The sequence below is a fragment of the Numida meleagris genome, chromosome 1 (genome assembly GCF_002078875.1).
Source record: "Numida meleagris isolate 19003 breed g44 Domestic line chromosome 1, NumMel1.0, whole genome shotgun sequence".
NCBI classification, from domain to species: Eukaryota; Metazoa; Chordata; class Aves; order Galliformes; family Numididae; genus Numida; species Numida meleagris.
Genome location: NC_034409.1, coordinates 76,964,291 through 76,984,919, shown reverse-complemented (window position 1 = coordinate 76,984,919; position 20,629 = coordinate 76,964,291). Strand labels below are relative to the sequence as shown.

Here is a 20,629-nt window from a genome sequence, read left to right as displayed (position 1 = left end):
GTTTTGCTCTGTACTGGCCTTAAAAATTAAAATTAAACCCTTCTATCCTTCTGATCAGTCAGAATGACTGTCAAAGTCACTCTCACCAAAACAATGACACGTGTGCAAAAAGTTTTGGCTCTTGAACTATTCCATTTTACAATCAGTTTTCAACGTAATTTTTGTTCTACAGCGTAAAGAAAACAAAATCTAACTTTTACTACAAAATAAATTCTAATCACATTCACCTCTTGACTTAGAAGGCTAGATTTCAGAATGACTATCTCTACTTTCGAGAAAGCCTGTTCTTGATCTTAGCCTTTCTGATGGTGTTTTGTCAAAATATACACTTCCACAAAAACAATTCACCTTTGATCATATGTTTCCACAGGAAACCAAAAGGCATCCCTAAAAATACTCCTTGTGTTATTTCTGAAACTTGTTCCTTCAGTAACACATATCCTGGCTACTAATCAATCTATGCTCTCCTCCAGATGCCACAAAACTCAAAAGAGCTTATACTTTCTTGCATAAAAATACTCCTAGTCACAAGTTTTATGTCTGCGACATTAAGAGTTTTGTTTCCCCATTGAGTTATTAGCCTGTTGTAAAATCCCAGCTAAAAAGCATTGCATATATCAGCTTTATGCAGCAAGAATTAAGCACAAGGAATATATAGCCTTACAGAGGTACTCTAAGCCACTAGATTGTGAAAATATTTATGGTAGTAGGGTGGAAAACTGTACAGCTAAAAGGGGGATGTGGAATCATGAATTATGGATAAGAATCTAATGGGTGACACAAGAGTTTATGGGAAGAATCACTACGGAGGACTGTGAGAATTCTTATAAGAGCAGGGGCAAATGGGCTGGAGATGTTGATTTTCGTTTCTACACTTTCAAAAGCAAGATCTCTCTGATATATGAGGCTAATTCATTCAGGATAGTATCATAAGAGAGATTCATATCACTTTTTCACCAAAGGTATGGTATCATCAGCTGTACTGCATTAAAAAAAAAACAAACTAAACACAACACAATAAAGCCAATATCTCAGTTATTATATACTACAAATTTACTGTAACATCCTTTAGGCAATGTAAATGCATACCCTTGTTCCTAGTGCCATTCTCCCCTGCTGTTTTTTTTTTCTCCCTTCTTCAATGAAAGTATTGTTAGAGACAGATAGCAGAAAAAAAGGACATAATGGGAAAAAAACATAGAAAAGCATGAGGTATTTAGGACCTACTGGAGAGAGGACACAAAAATTATTTTGAATTCCTGAATGCAATTCATGCCATTGAGGTGAGGGGGGTATCAGAATAAGACAGCTTTGAATATTTATGCACATGAGCACACATGCATATATATATGCATATATAAAAACTTTCATAATACAATAACAGCACCTATTCCAGGAACTATGTGCTGAGTTCCCATCCAAAGTGGACCTTTTCTTTCTTGTGGACATTGTGATATCACCAACAATTACTTCAAATAGCCTTACCAGCAGCAACCCTTACCTCATAAATCTATATTCCACACACGTCCAGCAAAACACAATCTACAGAAAAGCCTTAAGTGAGACTGCTTTAAATCCATCATTTTCTGCCAGTATTCATTCAATTTGCTCTATTTCAGCTTGTTCATTTTTTACTGTTCTACAAGAGATCTTAATATCTCAGGTAATGTAATTTGTGTTGGAAGTGATAGGATGGGAATCTGTTTCAGTTACACCTGGAAAACTCAAGGATCCTTCTGATCCTACTATTATTAAGGCAAGAAGTACTGTCAACATTACACAAATTCCCAAGGATTCTGACAGCAGAGGCTTAGGGGGAAAAAAAAACAACACAAACCAACAAAAACCTAAACAAAAAACATACACCCTATAAATAATTTTAAAGCAAGGCAAGATTCTGTTTCTAATCAATAACCTTTCAGTCCTCAAAAATGAGCTGCACAAAACATGCACTAATTAAGATTTAAGTGCAAACATTCAATTTAACTGGATTTTGACAGGAAAACTGTGCATAGTGTGCTTATCAGTAGAAGGTTTAATTTGGGGGTCTCTTTGGATTGTTTTATGAAACTGCACAACTCTGTATGCCTGTCTATGACGGTCAGTATGGGTTTGCTGTTATGTATCTTCACTCCAACAATAAAACTGGCACATTTTCTGCTTCTGTCCTGAAATGTGAGGTATCTGAGTTGATACTCCTTCCCTATAAGGAACAAAGTACAGTAAAAATCAGGTTTTGTATGAGAATCATTTGCTGTGCAGATTTGGAAGCAAGTCAACAGGAGGATGGAACAGGTTCTGTGTTCAGCCACTGATAAAAATTTATAATCAATATACTCTCTTCTTGTAATCAATATATTATCTTCTGTTTAAATATTAACAGTTCCTGTAGTGACATGCAAGTTACATACTACATACTACAACATTCAGCTTTGGTTCTACAAAACCTGGGACTAACTTCCAAAATAATCATTATCAACATATTAAGACTGTTCTACTTTAAATATTGTACATTATCCAGGAAAAGATGAAGTCTTCAATGACAGGATTTCTGGAAGACACAATAAGGATAGGAATTACAAATAATCTAGAGGAAAACTTATTCATACAAAGCTGTTTGGCTAACATAGTTACCATAACATTAGAAAGCAATATGATTTGACTTTGTAAATTACAAGAGATGTATCTCAGAACAAAGAAAACAGACCAAATTTACAAGACAGAGAACCTGAAAAGTGGTAACTACGGGAAGGACTCAGTGGTCAGCAGAGAACCAATTGATTTAAAGTTTGTTCTCAGTGCAAGGTAGTACCCAAGACAACTTCTACAAACTTCAGACTCATATACAATGAGCTATCAAATAGGAGTACATGGATTATGTTATGTTTGTGTTTGATATGTATTCAACAAAAACATTAACTCCACAATGAAGTAAAACTAGTTAATTGTAAGTGTTCATTAGAAAATATTCACAGAAATTACTTAAGAATTGAAAAACATGAAGGAGTTTATTACACATTACTAAAGGAAGAGAAAAAATTAGGGACAGTTTGAGCAGAATTTCAGATTTTTTACACTGAGAAGACTAATTGCAAGATTTCCTTTGATCTACTAAGCATGACTTTAAATTATATACTGAAGCATGCATTTGCACTGAAACTAGAAGTAACTTTTATCAGGAAAGGTTTTCCCTGAGAGAAATTAAGTTATAACAGATTCTTGTTTTTAATCATTTAGAAAAAAATATGATTTTGATTTTAAAAGTTTTAAGACATTCTTTTTGAAAAAAACCCCACTGAGACCAGTGGTACAGGTCAGAATAATCAATTCTACTGATCAAATCTATCTATTTACTAATTTAACACAATGTATCATATTTTGCATGTACGTATTTATTTATGTATTTATGTAACATTCACTATGATCTCCTGGGAAAATATATCATATTTACAAATTGAAAAACAAGCTTGACATTTTCATACTTGACCAGAAATTTAGCTATCCAACCCCTAGAGAAGTGACACAACTCCTATTTAAATCCTCATATAAGCTAGAATAGTATAAGCCAGAAAAGTGTAAACCTAAAATGCTTCTAACTACCCAGCAGTTCTCAGCCTGGACTGAGAAGAACACAGAGAGCTTTGAATCAGTTTTACTGGTGATGAAGACAGAGGGAAAATTTTCCTTTCAAATCCAGTGTATATCAGGCGAAGGAAAGATAGAGGAGAGAAAATATGGCATCATTAAAGATAGAGCATAGGAAGGAAAAAAAAATACTTCACAGGAAATTTTCATTTCAGCCACCCCAAACACTTCCACTATGTTTGAGGTCCAAAACCCAAACAGTCCATTTATCTTTTCATTTCTGATTTGAATACCTTCTCTAACCATATTCTCCTCTCAACCCCTGAAACCTATAGATTTGCCGCTATCACAGATTTTACTCCATTTTTAATGGCCTCTTCTCATGGGTTATGGCCATTATCTTTTCTACTCAAAATGTGCTTGCAGAAAGGCCATTATAACCCAATTTTTTTTTTAAGTAGAAGACAAAATTACTCTTGCCTAAGAGATTACTTCATGCCTAAGAGATTTTCTATCTTGCATTCACTTATACCTGTCCTTAAGGAATCATAAGTCTAGTGAGGACTTCTGGAATGCACTCTGTGCCGTTCACACTGCCTCCCATCATCTCCCAAAGATCTCAGTAGAGTTAGTTGACTACCCAGTGATTAACACCTGAGAAACACTTGGCTACAGCTATTTATTTTGCTTCAGTTTCACAGAATGCTGGCATGAGAGTGGGCTAGGATTTGGTTTTGGCCCCTGATTTGATGATATTTTCCAGTTTGACAACGGTAGCTAGGAGCCTTAATTCTGCTGTGAGAAAGCAGACTTAGTATATTAATTCTTCATATGTAGTGGAATAAAGGTTAACATTTTTAATTGCAACCCAGTTTTCTTGGCTACATAGGATTCCCAGGCTAGCTTGTCCTGGAGATGAGTCAAAGCAGAGTAGGAAAGAGTGCTGCTATTACAAGGCTTCACCAGAACAAGGGCACATTGTGAAGGCAGCATTCTGGGATGTACGTCCAAACAAAACTGCTCTCGTCTCTACCACCTGTGCCTATTTCATCTTTCCATGATCCTTTATCTCAGGCATCTCAGCTTGTCTGAGAGAACCACAAAACTGTTTCACGTCTCTCACTCTCCCGTGCTCTGCTCTCTCATGGCCATGACCATTACTGAGTTGTTTATTTGCAGCAACCCTGCTATCTACTTCCAGTCTTCTCACATTAAGGGGCTGCATGAGGTTCCATCTTCTTTCAAAATTTTCCTCACCATGGTACTACTCTCCAGCTCCAGCTTATTCCCTTCTGTGTATGCGACAAAAATCCTTCTCAAGATTTCCTGAGTAATGTAAAGTCAACATTACTAACTCTGCCCTGATGAGTCTGACAAAGCTGGAAAACAAATGCTGCAAGGAAAAAAAAAATCTTTCCATTCACATAGCCCTTGAACTCAATCTCATCAGAATTTTCCAGAAAAAAAAAAAAATTAAAAATAGCACGACGAACAAAGCTCTCTGGGCTCCCCAGTACAAAAAAAGACAGGGATCTCCTGGAGAGAGTCCAGCAGAGGGCCACAAAGATGATAAAGGGCCTGGAGCATCTCCCGTATGAGGAAAGGCTGATCAGCCTGGGGCTGTTCAGCCCTGAGAAAAGAAGACTCAGAGGGGATCTGATTAATGTTTATAAATATCTGAGGTGTGGGAAACAAAAGGATCAGGCCAGACTCTTTTCAGTGGTGTGTGGTGATAGGACAAGGGGAAATGGCCACAAACTGGAGCACAGGAAGTTCTACACAAACGTGCGTAAGAAATTCTTCACAGTGAGGGTGATGGAGCACTGGAACAGGCTGCCCAGGGAGGTTGTGGAGTCTCCTTCTCTGGAGACGTTCAAGACCCGCCTGGATGCCTACGTGCGCAACCTACTGCAGGGAGCCTGCTTTGGCAAGGGAGCTGGACTCAATGATCTCTTGAGGTTCCTTCCAGCCCCTACAATTCTGTGATTCTGTGAAAGCTGGTATAGAAAATTTAGGCTTGAATAGATTTTCAAAAATCAACATATGGAAACTGAAACACAGTCTCATATTTTGTAGAGGTAAAGCACCCTAATTACATATAACATTACCCACCCTAACAGAAAACTTACAAAACAAACAGGTACATAAACAATAGAAGATACATAACGTGCATATATAATGCATACATTTTAGTCAAAATACAGCTTTAGGTCTTGTCTGTTAGAAAAACTGTATACGATAAATAAACCTGACTTGATATCAAATCTGTTTATATTTTACAGCAAGTTTAATGTTTGTCTTCCCATACAAAAAAAAAAGAAGAAAAAAATATTATGGCATCTTTCTGAGAGAATTAGCCTAACATCATTTAATTAAGTGCTGGAACTAGCAAAAAAATTACAAATCAGGACTCCCACTCCTCCTCAAGTCACTTCAGAGGCAGAAAAAGAGTTAGACACAAAATTCTCCTGCATTTGGAAATCTTTTAGCTATACACTCAGAAGCCCTGCCATTATCCTGTTCAATTTGTACAATAAGCATGATATGAAATCAAACACACTAAGATGTTAAAAGCCCTGAAGGGAAATAATTTAGAATAGACAAAAGGAATTACTTTAATATGATACATAACTAGCTTGCAATACACCAACCCAATAGTTCATTAATGTTTCTTGACTTAAAGCAGGCACTGCAGACTGCTACGCTGGTATTTATTAAAACACTCAACATTTGAGTAGACACAATTTGCAAGAGCAATGGCATGGGTAACAACGTTGCTGTCACTACCATTAGTAGCCACATTAACATGCATTAGTCATCAGTCCCAAATTCACTCACATGCATACTTCATATATTCATAGATCATTAATGGTTTAGTAATATTATTTACCATCTCACTAGAAATGAATATGCACCTGTGGAATGTGCATATTCCTCAAGTGTGTTGAATCCCACAATAGAGAAGAATGGGATGCAGAAGGGAGAGAAATGCTTCTCTCAGAAGAGTATTTCACAGCTCTGTGTTCTGTGCTAGCCTCATACTTGCTTATCCTTATTGCAGCAAAATCTTTGAATGCACAGACTGTACATGGACTTTGAGTACACACTCAGGAGCAAATTTCTGCCCAGAGAGGCAGGATCTTAATGCTCATGGCAACACGATCAATCTTCTAATTCACTACAGCCAGAAAGGAAACTGAGTCCAAGCAAAAGGTCAGAACCGGCATTTTATATTCTCTGTTAAAGGAGGGGAGGAAAAAAATGTCTTTGAGGAATAAAGTAAGTAGCTAATGAGACACAGCACTGACAGCTGGAATTTAATAAGTATCCACTTCACAAGCAGAATTGCTCTTAGTAATTAAATACAGGTATCATTCAAAGCTTCTGCTTAGAACCAGACTTCAAAATCTTTCTGTCAGTAGGACTGAAGGGGTTTTAGATCCCAGGTAATATAAGGGTGGGTTTGCCTGGGAGGCTAGTCCTAAACGCAGAGGGTTAATTGCATAAAATTCACAGTCATGTCAGTGGTAAATAATTCCAAAGGGACTTGTTCAGATAGTAGTCTGGCATTACTGAAAAACAGACTGCAACTAAAAAGACCTGTTATAAAGTCCACCAAAACCCGAGACATATAAAAATTTTATTAGTCATTTTAGAACTAAAATGCAAACAAGATCTTTTTAGAGGGATCCAAAATTCTTTATGTTCCAGGTCTGTAGGGCCATAAAACTCTACCTGAGAAAATATTAAACAATCTTCTAATTAATCACAGAATTTTATAGCCTCTCACAAGCTGTATGTAAAACATTAACAAGGTAGGGAGAAGGAAGTCCTCTTTGTACTAAGCATGACTCCCAACCCCACTGACATACCCCACTTGACGAATCAGGTTAGAATTAACATCAAACTGAGATTATAATGGATAGTAGCACACAGAGCTGGTGTTTCATTTATGGGCTTGCGTGCCAATAAATGAAGGTATAAGGCTCTAAATTACTGTGAGCATCTGGGAGAGCAGAGTCTAATATTTTTCTGTAATTTTTACCATCAAAATATGACCATGTAACATATTCTGAATAAAACTAGTATCACTAAAAAGATATCTTGATCCTCACCTAATTAGCAGTCCAACAGAAATATGCTGATATCAGAGAAAGCAGTTAAGTATCTAAACTAAGGTGAGTGATTTTACCAGACATATTCAGTAGATTTGCTTTTACTCTGGTATGTATAACATAATTACACAGCTGTAATTACCTCAGCGTAAGATCTCTGACTCTGCAATATATGTTTTAACCTACCTCATAGAACATAGGCACATCCTTAACCTTTTTCCCCTTTTGACTTCCAGATTCTGCAATCTGCAAGGAAATAAAGCATTCTGCTGTAATCAGATTTTAATTTTAAAGAAATTCTTTTACTTATTATTCCCCTTTGTAAATCATCTTAAAGTTCCTTAGGGAGAGAGCTTTGATGAGCACCTTGAAGAAAAGTCTGAAGAAACCCTCAACACTTATAGGGAGCATATCAGCTCACACAGTAAGCTTTTCTACTTCCATTTTTAACTCCTATGAAGTAGTGTAACTTTTAAAATTTCCAGAGTAATTCAATTAGGGTTTGGTTTATTATTAAAAGTTCCTTTCTTGGAATACCTGTCTGAAGATATCTTCACGTGTTACCACGCTGAAGAGCTTCCGTTGTGGCACCTGGACAGCAAGGGACAAGGCCTTGGTGTGGATTTCATCCTCAATTTTGGCCCCCACCACAAAAGCGATGCTAGGCTTCCAATCATCCTACTTTCCAAAATAAAATATTGAATGCATTAGAACATGAGCACAAACAAAGCTTCTCTGCACTTTCAACGAGTGAGCATGTGGAGATAAATTATTCTCTTTAACACATATTCATTACCATATGAAACACACTACAATACAGTGAACAACCTGAAAAAGCATATATTGATTTATTCCAATTATTTCTGCCATCAGGTGGCAGCATTATGCTGTGGAAAAAGCAAGAGCCCAGTAAAACTAAAACACCTTACAGGCAGATGCTGCATTAGCATCACACAAAGGTAAAAAAAGCTTTTGCATGTCATTTGCAGATTTGAGAGTCTGGTAAATAAAAAGGAAGTAGAATTTTAAATATATGTATTTATACTGTTGGCATTAACTATTTGCTCTAGAAAAATGAAAAAAAATCCAGCTTCCTCATCCTGGAAATGAGAAACTAACTGGATACTATTTTCTAAAAATTGTAGCATTGTTTACATGTTTTATGAGGGTCTGTCTATTCATGAATGCCATGGTTCTTACATTTTTTCACTAAGTATTCTGAACAAAGATAAATTTTGTATCAACAGCAAGCTATATTTTACTACAATATCAACAAATAAAAAACACTACCTACAACAATTTGCAGAAAAGTACACATGTAATTTTAAGAAGAAAATTTTTACTTCAGTATTAAAGAAATGCAGAAGAGGAGATTTAAACATGTTACTTAGGGTTATACATCAACAGAATCTTCCAGATGGGTAATTTACGCAAATCTTCTCCACTTCTTTTACTCCAGCCTATTGGAATCACTTTCAGAAAGTGAGTGGCCATCTCCAACACATCTACAGCTTTCTCCAGTCTTCTTCATCAGCACCAGTGACACATGAACTGGTGACACCTGAACAAGAAGCACATCTAGGAGTTGTGCTTTCCACACTTCAAGATGCACCATATTATCTATATTCTATTGCACACCTGAATGTGTAAACTGCAAGGATACTGATTCATTAAAATTCATTAAGGTCAACATGGAAAGAGCTTCAGGAAGATCTAGGTGGTCTGAAGATACTGTCATACTAAACAGGACCAGGCTAAGCAGACTCATATGTTAGTCAGTGCACATCATGCTAAAGACAAATTTAAGAAAAGTTAATAGTTTAGGATTTTTATGAAAATATTTTCATATTCATGTATCATGTACAATGCATACATGCATGCTTGCAGAACAGAAGAACAAAACTTGAGTACAGGGTAAAGCCAAGGAAAGAACCTTTCTAACCTTTCTAAAAAAAAAAAAAAAAGAATGTGATAAAAAGATGTTTCTCTTTTTCCAGTTTTACAACACTATTCTTCATTTGTTCCTTCTTATGTCTGAAAAAAAAAAAAAGTCCACCCTAAATGTCTCCAGCCACCCTGCAGTGGTGACACTGCTCACTGGAGAAATGGCAACAGCTGCAGCACTGCTGGCAACTCTCCATCAGTGGTCCATGTGGGGACTGAGCTAGGTCCACTCAACTCCTTTTTCCCCTTTCTACAGAGCTGGGGAATACTGACAGCTTAACCTGTTGTCAAGATAGCTATGGGTATATGAAAGAACTCGGTATTCCAACATTACCATCAAAACATGCACAAGAGTTGCAGTTAATTTGAGTTCAGGTTGAATTTGTCATTGTACAGCTGCCTTCTTTGAACAGAGAGCATTTGGATGTTCATATCTGTGTGCAAATGCATTACATTCTAAGCTTCCAAAAGTGCAAACTGTTGCTATTGAATGACCCTCCTGTAGCAATGTCATGAACAATGTTGGAGCCTTGAGAAGGACCATCTAGACAGGACGTAAGCTAATGGAGCAACTAATCACCAAGATGTTCTCCTTAGTGTGGGCCACCAAGAGGGGAATGAAGTCCAGTAAGTGTCATAGAGACAGGCCAACAGCACAAACAGTGAAATACTCAGAAATGCTAAGTTTTAGTCTAGGCTTGAGGTGAGGAATGATCCAGTAGCAACAGTGCCTGTTCCTACGACATCCTTCAGTTTTTCATATATGTGAAGAAATCTCCATCAGAGTTCTAAGACCTCTCTACCTCAAGCTCTTCTTCTCCTTAGAAGAACATGCTGGTATCTTGGTACCCAGAAATTACACCTGCTTAGAACCAGCATCATCCTGTAACAGTGATGTCTGTGAAACCTGTCTTCCTCATAGCCCTGACTCTTCTTGACCTTTGCACCCTTAGCCTACAACTGTTGCTAGCTCACTTCTCCTTCTGTTTCCACACTCTGCTCCTTGCCAGAGTGCCGTAACTTCTCCAAATCCTTCTCACATCCCAGATTTGCATCCCTAATCCCTAACATCATCTTCTTCTCAGTCTTCTTGTCCAGTTAGTCCCCACTTCGCTACCTGACTCCATTGGCAGCTTTCTCAACTCTCAGACTCCTTGTCCAATTCCTAGCATCTCTAATATTTTCCCAGGCACTTTCAGGCTTATGTGTGAGTAATGGGACTTTTTTCTTCACAACACTTCCACATTCCTTGGGAAGGCACTTGAAGCAAAGGAGAAAAATTTCCTGATTTTTACTCAGGGCACCTTCAGAGAATCCAATACCACCAATGCAAAACATCTGGGAAAGTCCCGCTTGTGAAAATGAATTTCCCAAAAACACTGTGGATTTATCCAAACAAAACATTTTCAGGGATTCAGCAAAAGGTATGTCCTTGACATCACTAGCATCTCTTTTTCCCTCCACTAATTTTCTGCTTCAAAGAAACAAGCTTCTAAAGCTTATCCACAGAACTGCTCCTATCCCTCTTTACCTGGAATATGAATCAGAAATATGTTCCTTTTATACAAAAGGCAAGACACCTGGGAATAGGAGCTAGATAAGTACGAGAAATAGCTACACAGACTGGAGCAGGGAATTATGATGCAGAATTCCCAGTCACTTATAACATGCTATCTATTTCTACACTGACTGATTTTGAAGCCCCTGAGGCTCATTTTCCAGTAAAGTGGAATGTTCAGAACAGCAACTGAGGTCGATGAGGACAGAGAACATGCAGCATTAGTACATAGCTTAAGGTGTTCAACTGACTGCCTTTTTTCTGACCTTAAAATTTATTATTTTTTGCAGCATTGTCCTTATATTATCAATACTGTAACAGTACCCTTCATGTTCAAGGCTCTGAAAGGACAGAGAAGAAACAGACCCTACTTCTACAGCTCACCACCTAAAATCACAACATAAAAATGAGAAGGAAAGGTAATAAAATGTATATGGTTACTTTTAAAACATTCTCTCCCTCAATATACAACTGCTGCTCTACTTAGTTTAATTTTTTCAAATGTTATTGTAGAAGAGAGACCTAAGAAAGGATCTGAAGGAGCATAGATTAATGACCCTAGGGTTACCTCAAATGAGGTTCCCAGCTTAAAGTACAGGACAGAGAAAATTAAGCAATAAGTCGAGGAAAAGCACGGACACAGTCTGGGGAGGCTGCCACTAGGGGAACAGCAGAAGCACTACTGACTGTCAGTGGAGATGACTGAAACAGAGATAGCAGACAGCCCAGAGAATCAACAGCACTGGTTCAAAATTGAATGATAATAATAATGGGAAATGCGACATTGTTAACTGAACATCTTCTATGCAATTTGAGACAAGTTCCAGTTATGGGTAGGATCACTCAAACTGGAAGACACGCAGTTACAACCATTGTCATAAACGATTCTGTACTGCAGAAGAAGCTCCAGTCCCAGCAAGATCCACCTAACTCCCAAAACTACACACAAGCAGCTTTCTTTTCATTTTAAACACATCTTGCACTCTCTGCTTCATTTCCTAGACATAAAAGAACAGCTGTTTTACAGGAGATGTTTGAACAAATCAGATACATCGGCTACACTTGCAGTACTGGTTTCTAGATTTCTTTGCTAGAAAAAGCATCAAACATTTGTCTCATCCGTATCCGTCATTTTTCATTGCCATTTATTCTTGTGGTATTTAAAGTGGGTTTTTTGGTGGTTTTTTTTGGTGTTTCCCCCCCCTACCCCAAAGGGCCACAACTAGTAGGCTCATTTCTTTACACTGTAATTTCAAATGTAACTCTAATTGCTAAAGGGAAACATTTGAAAGCTTAAAACTCCAAGTATTTGAGCATCAAAAGGCGAGAGTTCTTTAATCTCCTAGTTTTTAAGTAAAGTCCTAGAAACAGATTTATTAGTGATTTATGAACACTTGGGAATACTTCACCTTTAGCATTCTTTGTTTTCAGCAATGAGGGAGCTTGTAAACCACTAAACACAGCAGGAATTAGTGGAAAAGGTGGCTCATCAGCAATTTTGCAGCCCTAATGCAGAGATGCACAGGGCACCAGTGTTAAGACACCTTCAAGTCTGCTTTCACTGCCTGCTGACTGACATCTGCCCAGGTTACTACTGGATTCTGGTTTTAGGACCTTGGGCTTTTGCTGTATGATTGCAGGTTACAGAGCAACACAATTCAACTGAACATTTAATTCCTCTCCAAAGAGGAAGCAGAATGAATTGCGACCAAAAGTAGAGCCATCCTGTACTGAATATTTTGAATGGTTTTACAAGGCCTAGTTTCAGTTCAATTTTCAGGCCCTAAAATGCCAATAAAGTGAGAGGAAACAGTACAGATGGGAAATCAGAGCAGAATGTGGCTTCCAGTCGCTATGCTCAGCTGTAGCACCTAATAAGGACATAGAATAGATATATCAGAGCTGTTTGCTCAGAATTCACTTTTTGCTTAGCAAATATAGCCCTGTTATCTACTTAAAGCATGAAAAATGTAAACCTGGGCATCTTAGTTTATATTTTGTAATTTAATTTTGCAATTAACCCAATCAAATTATCTTGATAAATATATGAAGACAAACTCAACTTGTAGCTCCTGCTTTTTCTATTGAGTATGTTAGAAACACAAGATATATATAAACTACAACGTGAGGCTCTGCAAAATCCGTATTTCCTCTGTACATGTTTTTATGTTGTCTGTTCGCCAGTTTTCACAGTGTGTTTAAGAAAAAGCCATTATTTGGTTAGTAAATACCAGTTAAATCATATTTTGGTTAGCATACCCTCCATAAAATGTTAACACCACAAGTGAAATGGCTCCTTTTCATAGATCAGGCTAATAAAATATTGTAAGTAAGTCATAAACACACATCAAAATGAGAAATTTCATTGCTTAGCTTATCTGGTACAACATAAAGCCAGTTCTAGTAAATTCCCTCTGACTTCACTAAAAGGAAAGAATATTCTCTAAAGTGATAAAAAATTTTAAAATTCATTACATGTGATTTACCAGGAGAGAAATGTATTTAATTGGTAGGAATTCCTGTCATCTCCCAGATATTTTCAGCTTCATCCAGTATATCACATATGATGTAAGAAATAATTTTGTGCAGTGTGGTTGGTGACAACTATAATTAAAATAGTTCAACACTTTCTATAACAAGCTGCTTTCAGTTTCTGACCTTAAATATGTAAAGTTTAAATGCTATATGCTATGAAATTGCTGAGGAGGGTAGGGGGAGAAGAGGATAGTAAGCTTATATTATTTGCTGAATAAGGTTTGATTAGAAAGACCATTTTTATCCCTTCATGAAAAAACCTTACGTGATTAAGCAAGTAAGAAAATCAGTTTTCTCCAAGTTCAAGAGGAAGAAACAAAAGTTTGGCAGCACAGGCACACATTCGTCAAAGGTGTGCTTTTACAAAGCACAATTATTTACATTAAGTAAACTCACGTGTGGGCATCATAAACCCTGACGCTCAGAAGAGCATTTGACAGCTAAGTACTATGTCTTTCTCTGCCCACGATGATCAGAGCTGAGTAAGAATTGCCCTCCAACAGGGAGTTTTAGCAGTTCTCCAGCACCACAGAAGCTTGAGCTCAAACTGACCCCTAGGCTCGGCTTACCAGCAGCAAGACAGAGAAAATGGAATTAGTTTAACTGGAACATAAAACGCGTGGACAGTACCAGAATTAAGGAACCAAGGAATCTTAATTAAGCTCCCTTGGGTACAGGCATTACAATAATCCTTAATTAGGTGATCACATACTCTCTTCCAACAGGATTCTGACACCATTCAGTGAATACATTCAACATTTCTTTCCATCTGCCTCAATGTGTGGTCCTGAATAATCTTAATTCTGGTATTTCTTAAATTTTGAGCATTTATTTCCTACCTTTTAAAATACTTCAGTATAACAGTTTATATTTAACAAATGTAATAAAGTACATATAGAAGCAGTAGAATAAACAGAGCACTTTGTTCAGTGAACTCACTGGACAATATCCCCAGCCACAATAAACACCACCATAAAAACAAAATTTCGCTAATTGGCACCTTGCTAGCAAACCCAGGAAAACAGCCAGGAGCTGAGAAGGGTATGGAGAGGGAACCTCCACCCCTTTCTCAGGCTTTGGGGACATTCTCCTGGAGTAAGGACAAGATTTGCCAGCAAGAAATGGCTCATGTACTTTTGAAAATGTACATTCTGGGGGGGGAGGGCGGGGGGAAGGGGAAGCAACAGACTTAGACGAGCAGCACTTACTGCAAACAGTGATTTTGTTTGGCTGAACTTGTACAAGACGGTGACTACCAAATGAAAAAATGAATACAAGTACTTGGGAGACTTTTGGAATTGGGCATTTTTTGAAAACTGACTGGTCAATTTAAAAACAGAATTCTTAAGTCTTCACGCTTACCAGAAGTGCTAGTGCATTATGAAAAAAAAAAAAAAAAAAAAAGGGAAAACACAACAAAAAATACCCTGGGTCTTCAAATGAGGCACAACAGGAACCCCCAAACAAGGGGTCCATGGAAGTCATTTGTCTCACTTGCAGAACTGGTGCTAGATAAACACATGCTAGAGAAATATTATTGTTTGCAAAACTGCTGTGCTATTTTGAAATCAAATTTTTTCCTTGCGAGTCAAGATTTATTAGAATGACATTGCTTACATAGAACCTGGAAACCCAAATACGCCTTTAGATCTTCACACACTGTTTAGGAAAAAAAAAAAAAAAAAAAAAAAGCGTCTTTTAGCTGCTCACGCAGGAAAATTACAGCCTCACATTTTCAACGCGGGAGTTAATGCTGTGTCAGCACCTCCATGAAACCCCGTTGTTCAGCAGTTTATAAGAAGTTCACTCCGAGCCGAAACTTGGCGTCCGACCCGGGGAGAGGAAAGCGGCCCCCGAGGAGCGGGCGGCTGGGCCGTGCCGGGGGCCGCTTCCGGAGCTGGACACGGGGAGCCCCGCACGACCCGCGGCCCACCCCGAGCGTTCCTCGCCCCGTCAGCGCCAGGCCCCCTTCGGCCGCCCTTCGCCTTCACCTCCTCCAGGGGAGCGGACACCAGCGCAGCCTCCCAGCTCTTCGCTGCAGTTGCCCCGGAGGAGGAGGCGGAGGCGGACGCCGCCGCCCCGCTGGCCTTGGCCCGCTTAGGGGCCATGGCGGTGCCGGCAGCGGGCAGACCTCACGCGTCGCCCCGGCGACCGGCTCCCGCGTGACCCCGGTTTGCGGCCGCGCCGTCGCTGCGGCAACCGGGCCTGCCGCGCCTCGAGCCCTATAGGCCCGTGCTGCCTGCTGATGGACCCGAGGCCGCGCTGGGGCCTTTCGTAGGGCTGTAGGCTATAGCCTGAGCAGCACACGCTGATTTCAGAACCGAGGTGCTGCGCCTCGGGCCGCCATTTTGTACCTGGGATCAGGGCATGGGGTTGATCGCACGCGGTGGGGCTGGAGGGGGACCTCGGCCCGGCGTCCTGCTGAGCCCCTGGGCACAGGTGTGGGTGTGTGGCCGTTCCCAGGCCAAAATCACCGGCTGAGCGCTGCCAGATGTGCCGGCACAGGGACCCAGAGGGGAGAGGGAGGCACGGTTGGGAGAAAGCAGGAGAGCTGCCAAGATAAAGAATTCATTACAGAGGAGTCATGTCGTGATCTCACAGTGGAGACGAGTGAAATATTCTGTGTGATTTAACATTTGGTGAAAATATCCCAAACCACATGGTGCCCTTCCCCCAGCCTGCTGTACCGACCAGCATTGCTTGGAGCCTCCAAATCTTTTATTTTAATTTTGCAGGAGCCTTAAAACCATGCTGTGCAGCCTGTTACTGCTTTATTCTGTATTGTGTTCTAGGATTATACTGACCTCATGTATGTTCTTTATAAAATACCTTTCAATTACACACATTAGAAAACTATTTAAGTTTATAAGAGACATAAGATATCAGTCTTGTATCATTGTAGTCTGCAGAAGAGTATCTTGCCTGGGTTTGTAGACAGTGATGTAGTTTATAACATGGGAAAGCTGCACAGTAGATTTGCCAACACCCATAAACATGTTCTCCCACCCCATTTCTTGGCTAATGTCTATTTTTCTCTTTTTGAGGCTTTCTTTTGTTGTCCTGAAAAAAAAAAAAAAAATCAGACTGCAATTGTTCAGAAAAACAGGGAGGATGACATTCGCACCAAACCCTTGTTCTTCATTAAGGTCTTGGATATGCAGACTGTGCCTGCTGAGGTGTATTGAGAGAGAATGAGGAAGGATGACTTAGGCCAGGAGCAGCAAGACAAGACAGAGGAATGGGGCAGAATGTATAGATAACATTGCTAAATACCATTACTATGAACTGTCCTGATTTTTTTATGGTTCAGTTTTCAGTCTGGTTGTAAGCTTCAGGATGACCAACAGGAGAGGACTGTGAGAACAGAGCAACTGTGTACCCAGTTCCTGATGGTACTGGGAACTATGCGCTACCATGATGTCAACAGGAAATGAGGACTGCTTGGAAGCACTACCTGTTGTACCCACACCTGGATCTGTAGGCTCTGGGTTGGTGGGAAGACTGAAACCGAAAAGGCACAAAAAGCTCTGAGAACATGAACAATAGCTGTGAGAATCAAGAAGTGGCCTCTTTTTACCTATTGTGTGTTTGCTTTGATGGATAAGGACTAGCTGACAGGAATCATTTTGTTCTGCTGCTTATCGTCTTACTAACACATCTGTCTAACTTGCTGTTTATTGTTGTTGGATGCTGTAGCAAATAGTGAGTCAAGCTGAAGCGGGAAAGCCGATCCCAGAGCTTACCAGTTCATTCAAAATGACCTCCACCACTCTCCTGAACAAAGGAGAAAAAAAAATTATACCCTAGTGTGTAGTTCTAAAATAGGCTTTCCAGTAGTGAAGTCAGCTAAAGACGTCTCCTGTTTGGCTGCTTGTCCCTGTCCATTCAGTTGTGCTGCCAAAGATGCTTGTAGGCCAAGCTATAAACCATATCACTGAAACTCTCTTGATTAAATTCTCCAACAGACAAAAACAGCAAATCAGAAATATTGGGAAACTACAGCCTTTGTTCTCTCCAAGTTGTGTAGGTAGCAAAACTTTGAGTTGTCTCTCAGACATCTGTAGACTTCCAGCTTCCTTCTGATAACTAAAAGATGAAACTGCTGAAATCTTAAAACTTGCATAAAAAAAAATGAATGTAATTCAGCAATACTGATAAGTCAGGAATAAGAATACTCAAAGTAAAGATCCAGAGCAACAAAATGTGGTTAGGGATGCCCACTGTAAAATAAATGGAATGCACAGATGTATGCCTTCCACTTCTGCCTAGCAAAATTGGGTCTGCCATTAGTGCAAGAGTTAATAGGCAAATCTGTGATGACTTTGTGTGTGACAAGAATATTTATGGTGTTATTTTCAGGCAGAGGGCAACCTAAAAATTATAAAAGCACTCTTTTATTTTCTGGTTCATTACAACCACAACAACAAAAAACCATGAATATGTGAACAAATGAGCATGAAGTAACCAAACCTTTGATTTTATGATAGACTTGCAATTCCAAATAACACTGTATGTAAATATGAGGCAGCTTGCATTTACCTGGGAGAGAACTTAACCACTCTGTGCTGTTTCAGTTCACACAGCAGGGCAAGAGAATGTGCATGTTAATACTGCAGTGTATCTAGACACAGTAACCTGAGCCCACATCTTTATTAATAATGTAGAAAGAATAATTACAAATTATGGACTAAATCATTAATTAGAATTTATTAAAACATTAATTAAATAATTAATAATTGAAACGTTGACAACCTTCAGGACAAAGAGACATTAGTTGCTTTTTATTATACCATGACTTAAAGAACATTTGCATTTACTTGTCTTCCAGTAAAGGGTGGAGAGTGAAAAGAAATTACTATTTGTAAAAATTGTGTCTTCTCTACTTGATATTTCCTGAAAGGCTACAGTTGACTGAAGAACGAGTAGAGGTTTTGTGTCTTAGGTAATTAATGTCTGATCAACTGTGAGGCAGAATTAATTTAAGCATGCTTTTTTTGCCTCCCTCCCCCGTGCTTATTTTAAATGCTTAACAAATATTTGGAAAACACTATATTTTCAGTAAGAACTATCAACTTCTCTCCTTTGGTTGACAAGCTACCAAAGAGTGCTCTTTGCTCAAGTCCTTAAGAACACACTTAATTACTTTATATTGCTTTCCTAAGATTTAAATGTTTCTTGAGCAGCAAGGCTTCCTGAATTATGGCTTCAGAAGGCTGTTTCCGTTTTGGAAAACTTTCCACAAGGCTGTCAAGAGCAGCTAGCATGGCCATCAGCTCTGCTAGGAAAACAATCTTTCATATTCCTTATATTTCTAAAAGAAGAAAGGTATTAAAAATATTTTTTTTTCTCCTAAAAGCACGATTCAATTCTTTTTCTATGAAAAAGGAAGAGGGGAAAGAACATAAAACTTCTTTTACTTTCCTTTTCATAGTGCTGCAATATCTGAGCTGCAGCTTTTCTTAAAGTTTGCAACCCCTCAGGACACAATCATCTCACAAGTTACGGAGATATGGCAGCAATGGCATGTGTTTTCCCAGCCTCCCTGAACTTGCACATATCAACTTGGATACAGGAATTCTTTGCCTACAGTTGCTGCTCTGGCCACCAAATGCTTCCTTCTATTTTTTTTATTCTCAGTCTCTAAATTTGTTTGTACGATTTGCATAAAGCTTTCCACATGAGCTACATTGGCCTTGTGAATGTGGACTAAGTCATCTCTTTTGGCGTCAGGATATATAAAGCTTATTTCTACATCAGTGAATTATCAGCACAGTGTAATTAATGATGTACCCTGAAAGGGACGAAAGTTGAGCATGAATGTTAGTGCACGCCCCTTCTGAGTGTGGCATGGTGGGCATATAATAATCCTGGCAACAGAAGTCATTTAATGACTGAGTGCTAACCATTCTTTATGGTTAAATACAATAAACTCTCCTTCTCAGATTTTAGTAGGGCTTCCTAATATGACCAGGTAGGACTTGCTAGGTGATGCTCAACTACGTTATGTATTAAATGGAGAGACAGTAACCAGTTAAGGAGATGGGGAATCAAGACTACATCCCACATGGCAAGACCCGCTTTCTGGATCGAGACCACTGCATGCACAAATCAATAGACATAATCTGTAACTGTGCTGCTTTAGCCTGTCCATCTAATAACATGGCCAAAATCGAAGGAAGCTTCTCCCTCAGCCTCTAACATTTGGTGTTGTTCTGGCCAGCTATTGTTTTTCCTCTGCTCACATTTTCCATCAAGCTGTGCTACAAATGTATGTAGCCTCTGTTGTTTATCATTAACAGAACATGCAGAGCAGATCAAACTTCCTTTATATGTACAAATAAGATTACGTTTAAGAGCCTCTACCAACTTTGTTTTACTGAGAAAGAAACTTACAGGGCCCTGCATTTAATTTCAGAAAAGATACTTTTGTAGTCTAGTCTATCCCACATGCATGCATGTGCAAGGAGTATGATTTTTTCTCTCTATTGCCAATGATATAAGGATTCCTGGCAAAGCTCAGAATGAAATCCATTATCATCTGTTAGTAAAATGACTTCCAAATTCCAGCTGGATGCTGTGCAACAGTCTCTTTAAAGAAAAACTCCCTCTGCATTTGGTATTGTAGTTCCGTTGGATCTTGGTAATGGGATTTTGGAGGCAGTTCACTACTGCCAGTCAGCAGAAAAAGTCCAGTTTCTGATATCTCAGGCCTTATCTCTGCCCCTTACAAAGCGGATCACGAGGTTTTTATTCTTCTCCTTGCAGAAGTAAGTCCAAAGAAAACGTTTTCTCACCCTTGGAGAAAGCCAAACTTCCCACCCATCCATCACCCCATTCTGCTACACTTTCAAATCCTGTATCATTGCCTGCTTTCTTCTGGCATAGAAGGAGT

General features: G+C 39.0%; 1 protein-coding gene across 11 annotated transcripts in view; it reads right to left on the bottom strand.

The window, feature by feature from the left end:
- The window catches only part of SPAG17 (sperm associated antigen 17), a 98,347-nt gene extending 82,429 nt beyond the window's left edge, over positions 1-15,918 (bottom strand). For 9 of the 11 annotated variants that reach the window (XR_002438758.1, XR_002438765.1, XM_021396965.1 and 6 more), the window contains exons 1-3: positions 15,729-15,918; positions 8,238-8,378; positions 7,887-7,946 (exon numbers count right to left, since the gene is read on the bottom strand). Coding sequence is in view for 9 of the 11 variants with exons in the window: in XM_021396965.1 (XP_021252640.1) it covers positions 7,887-7,946; positions 8,238-8,378; positions 15,729-15,845 (318 nt within the window). In the remaining 2 variants the exon portion in view is untranslated. Of the gene's footprint in view, positions 1-7,886; positions 7,947-8,237; positions 8,382-15,468; positions 15,699-15,728 lie in introns of those variants that run through there. The other 2 variants (XM_021397007.1, XM_021397017.1) reach the window with 2 other exon arrangements.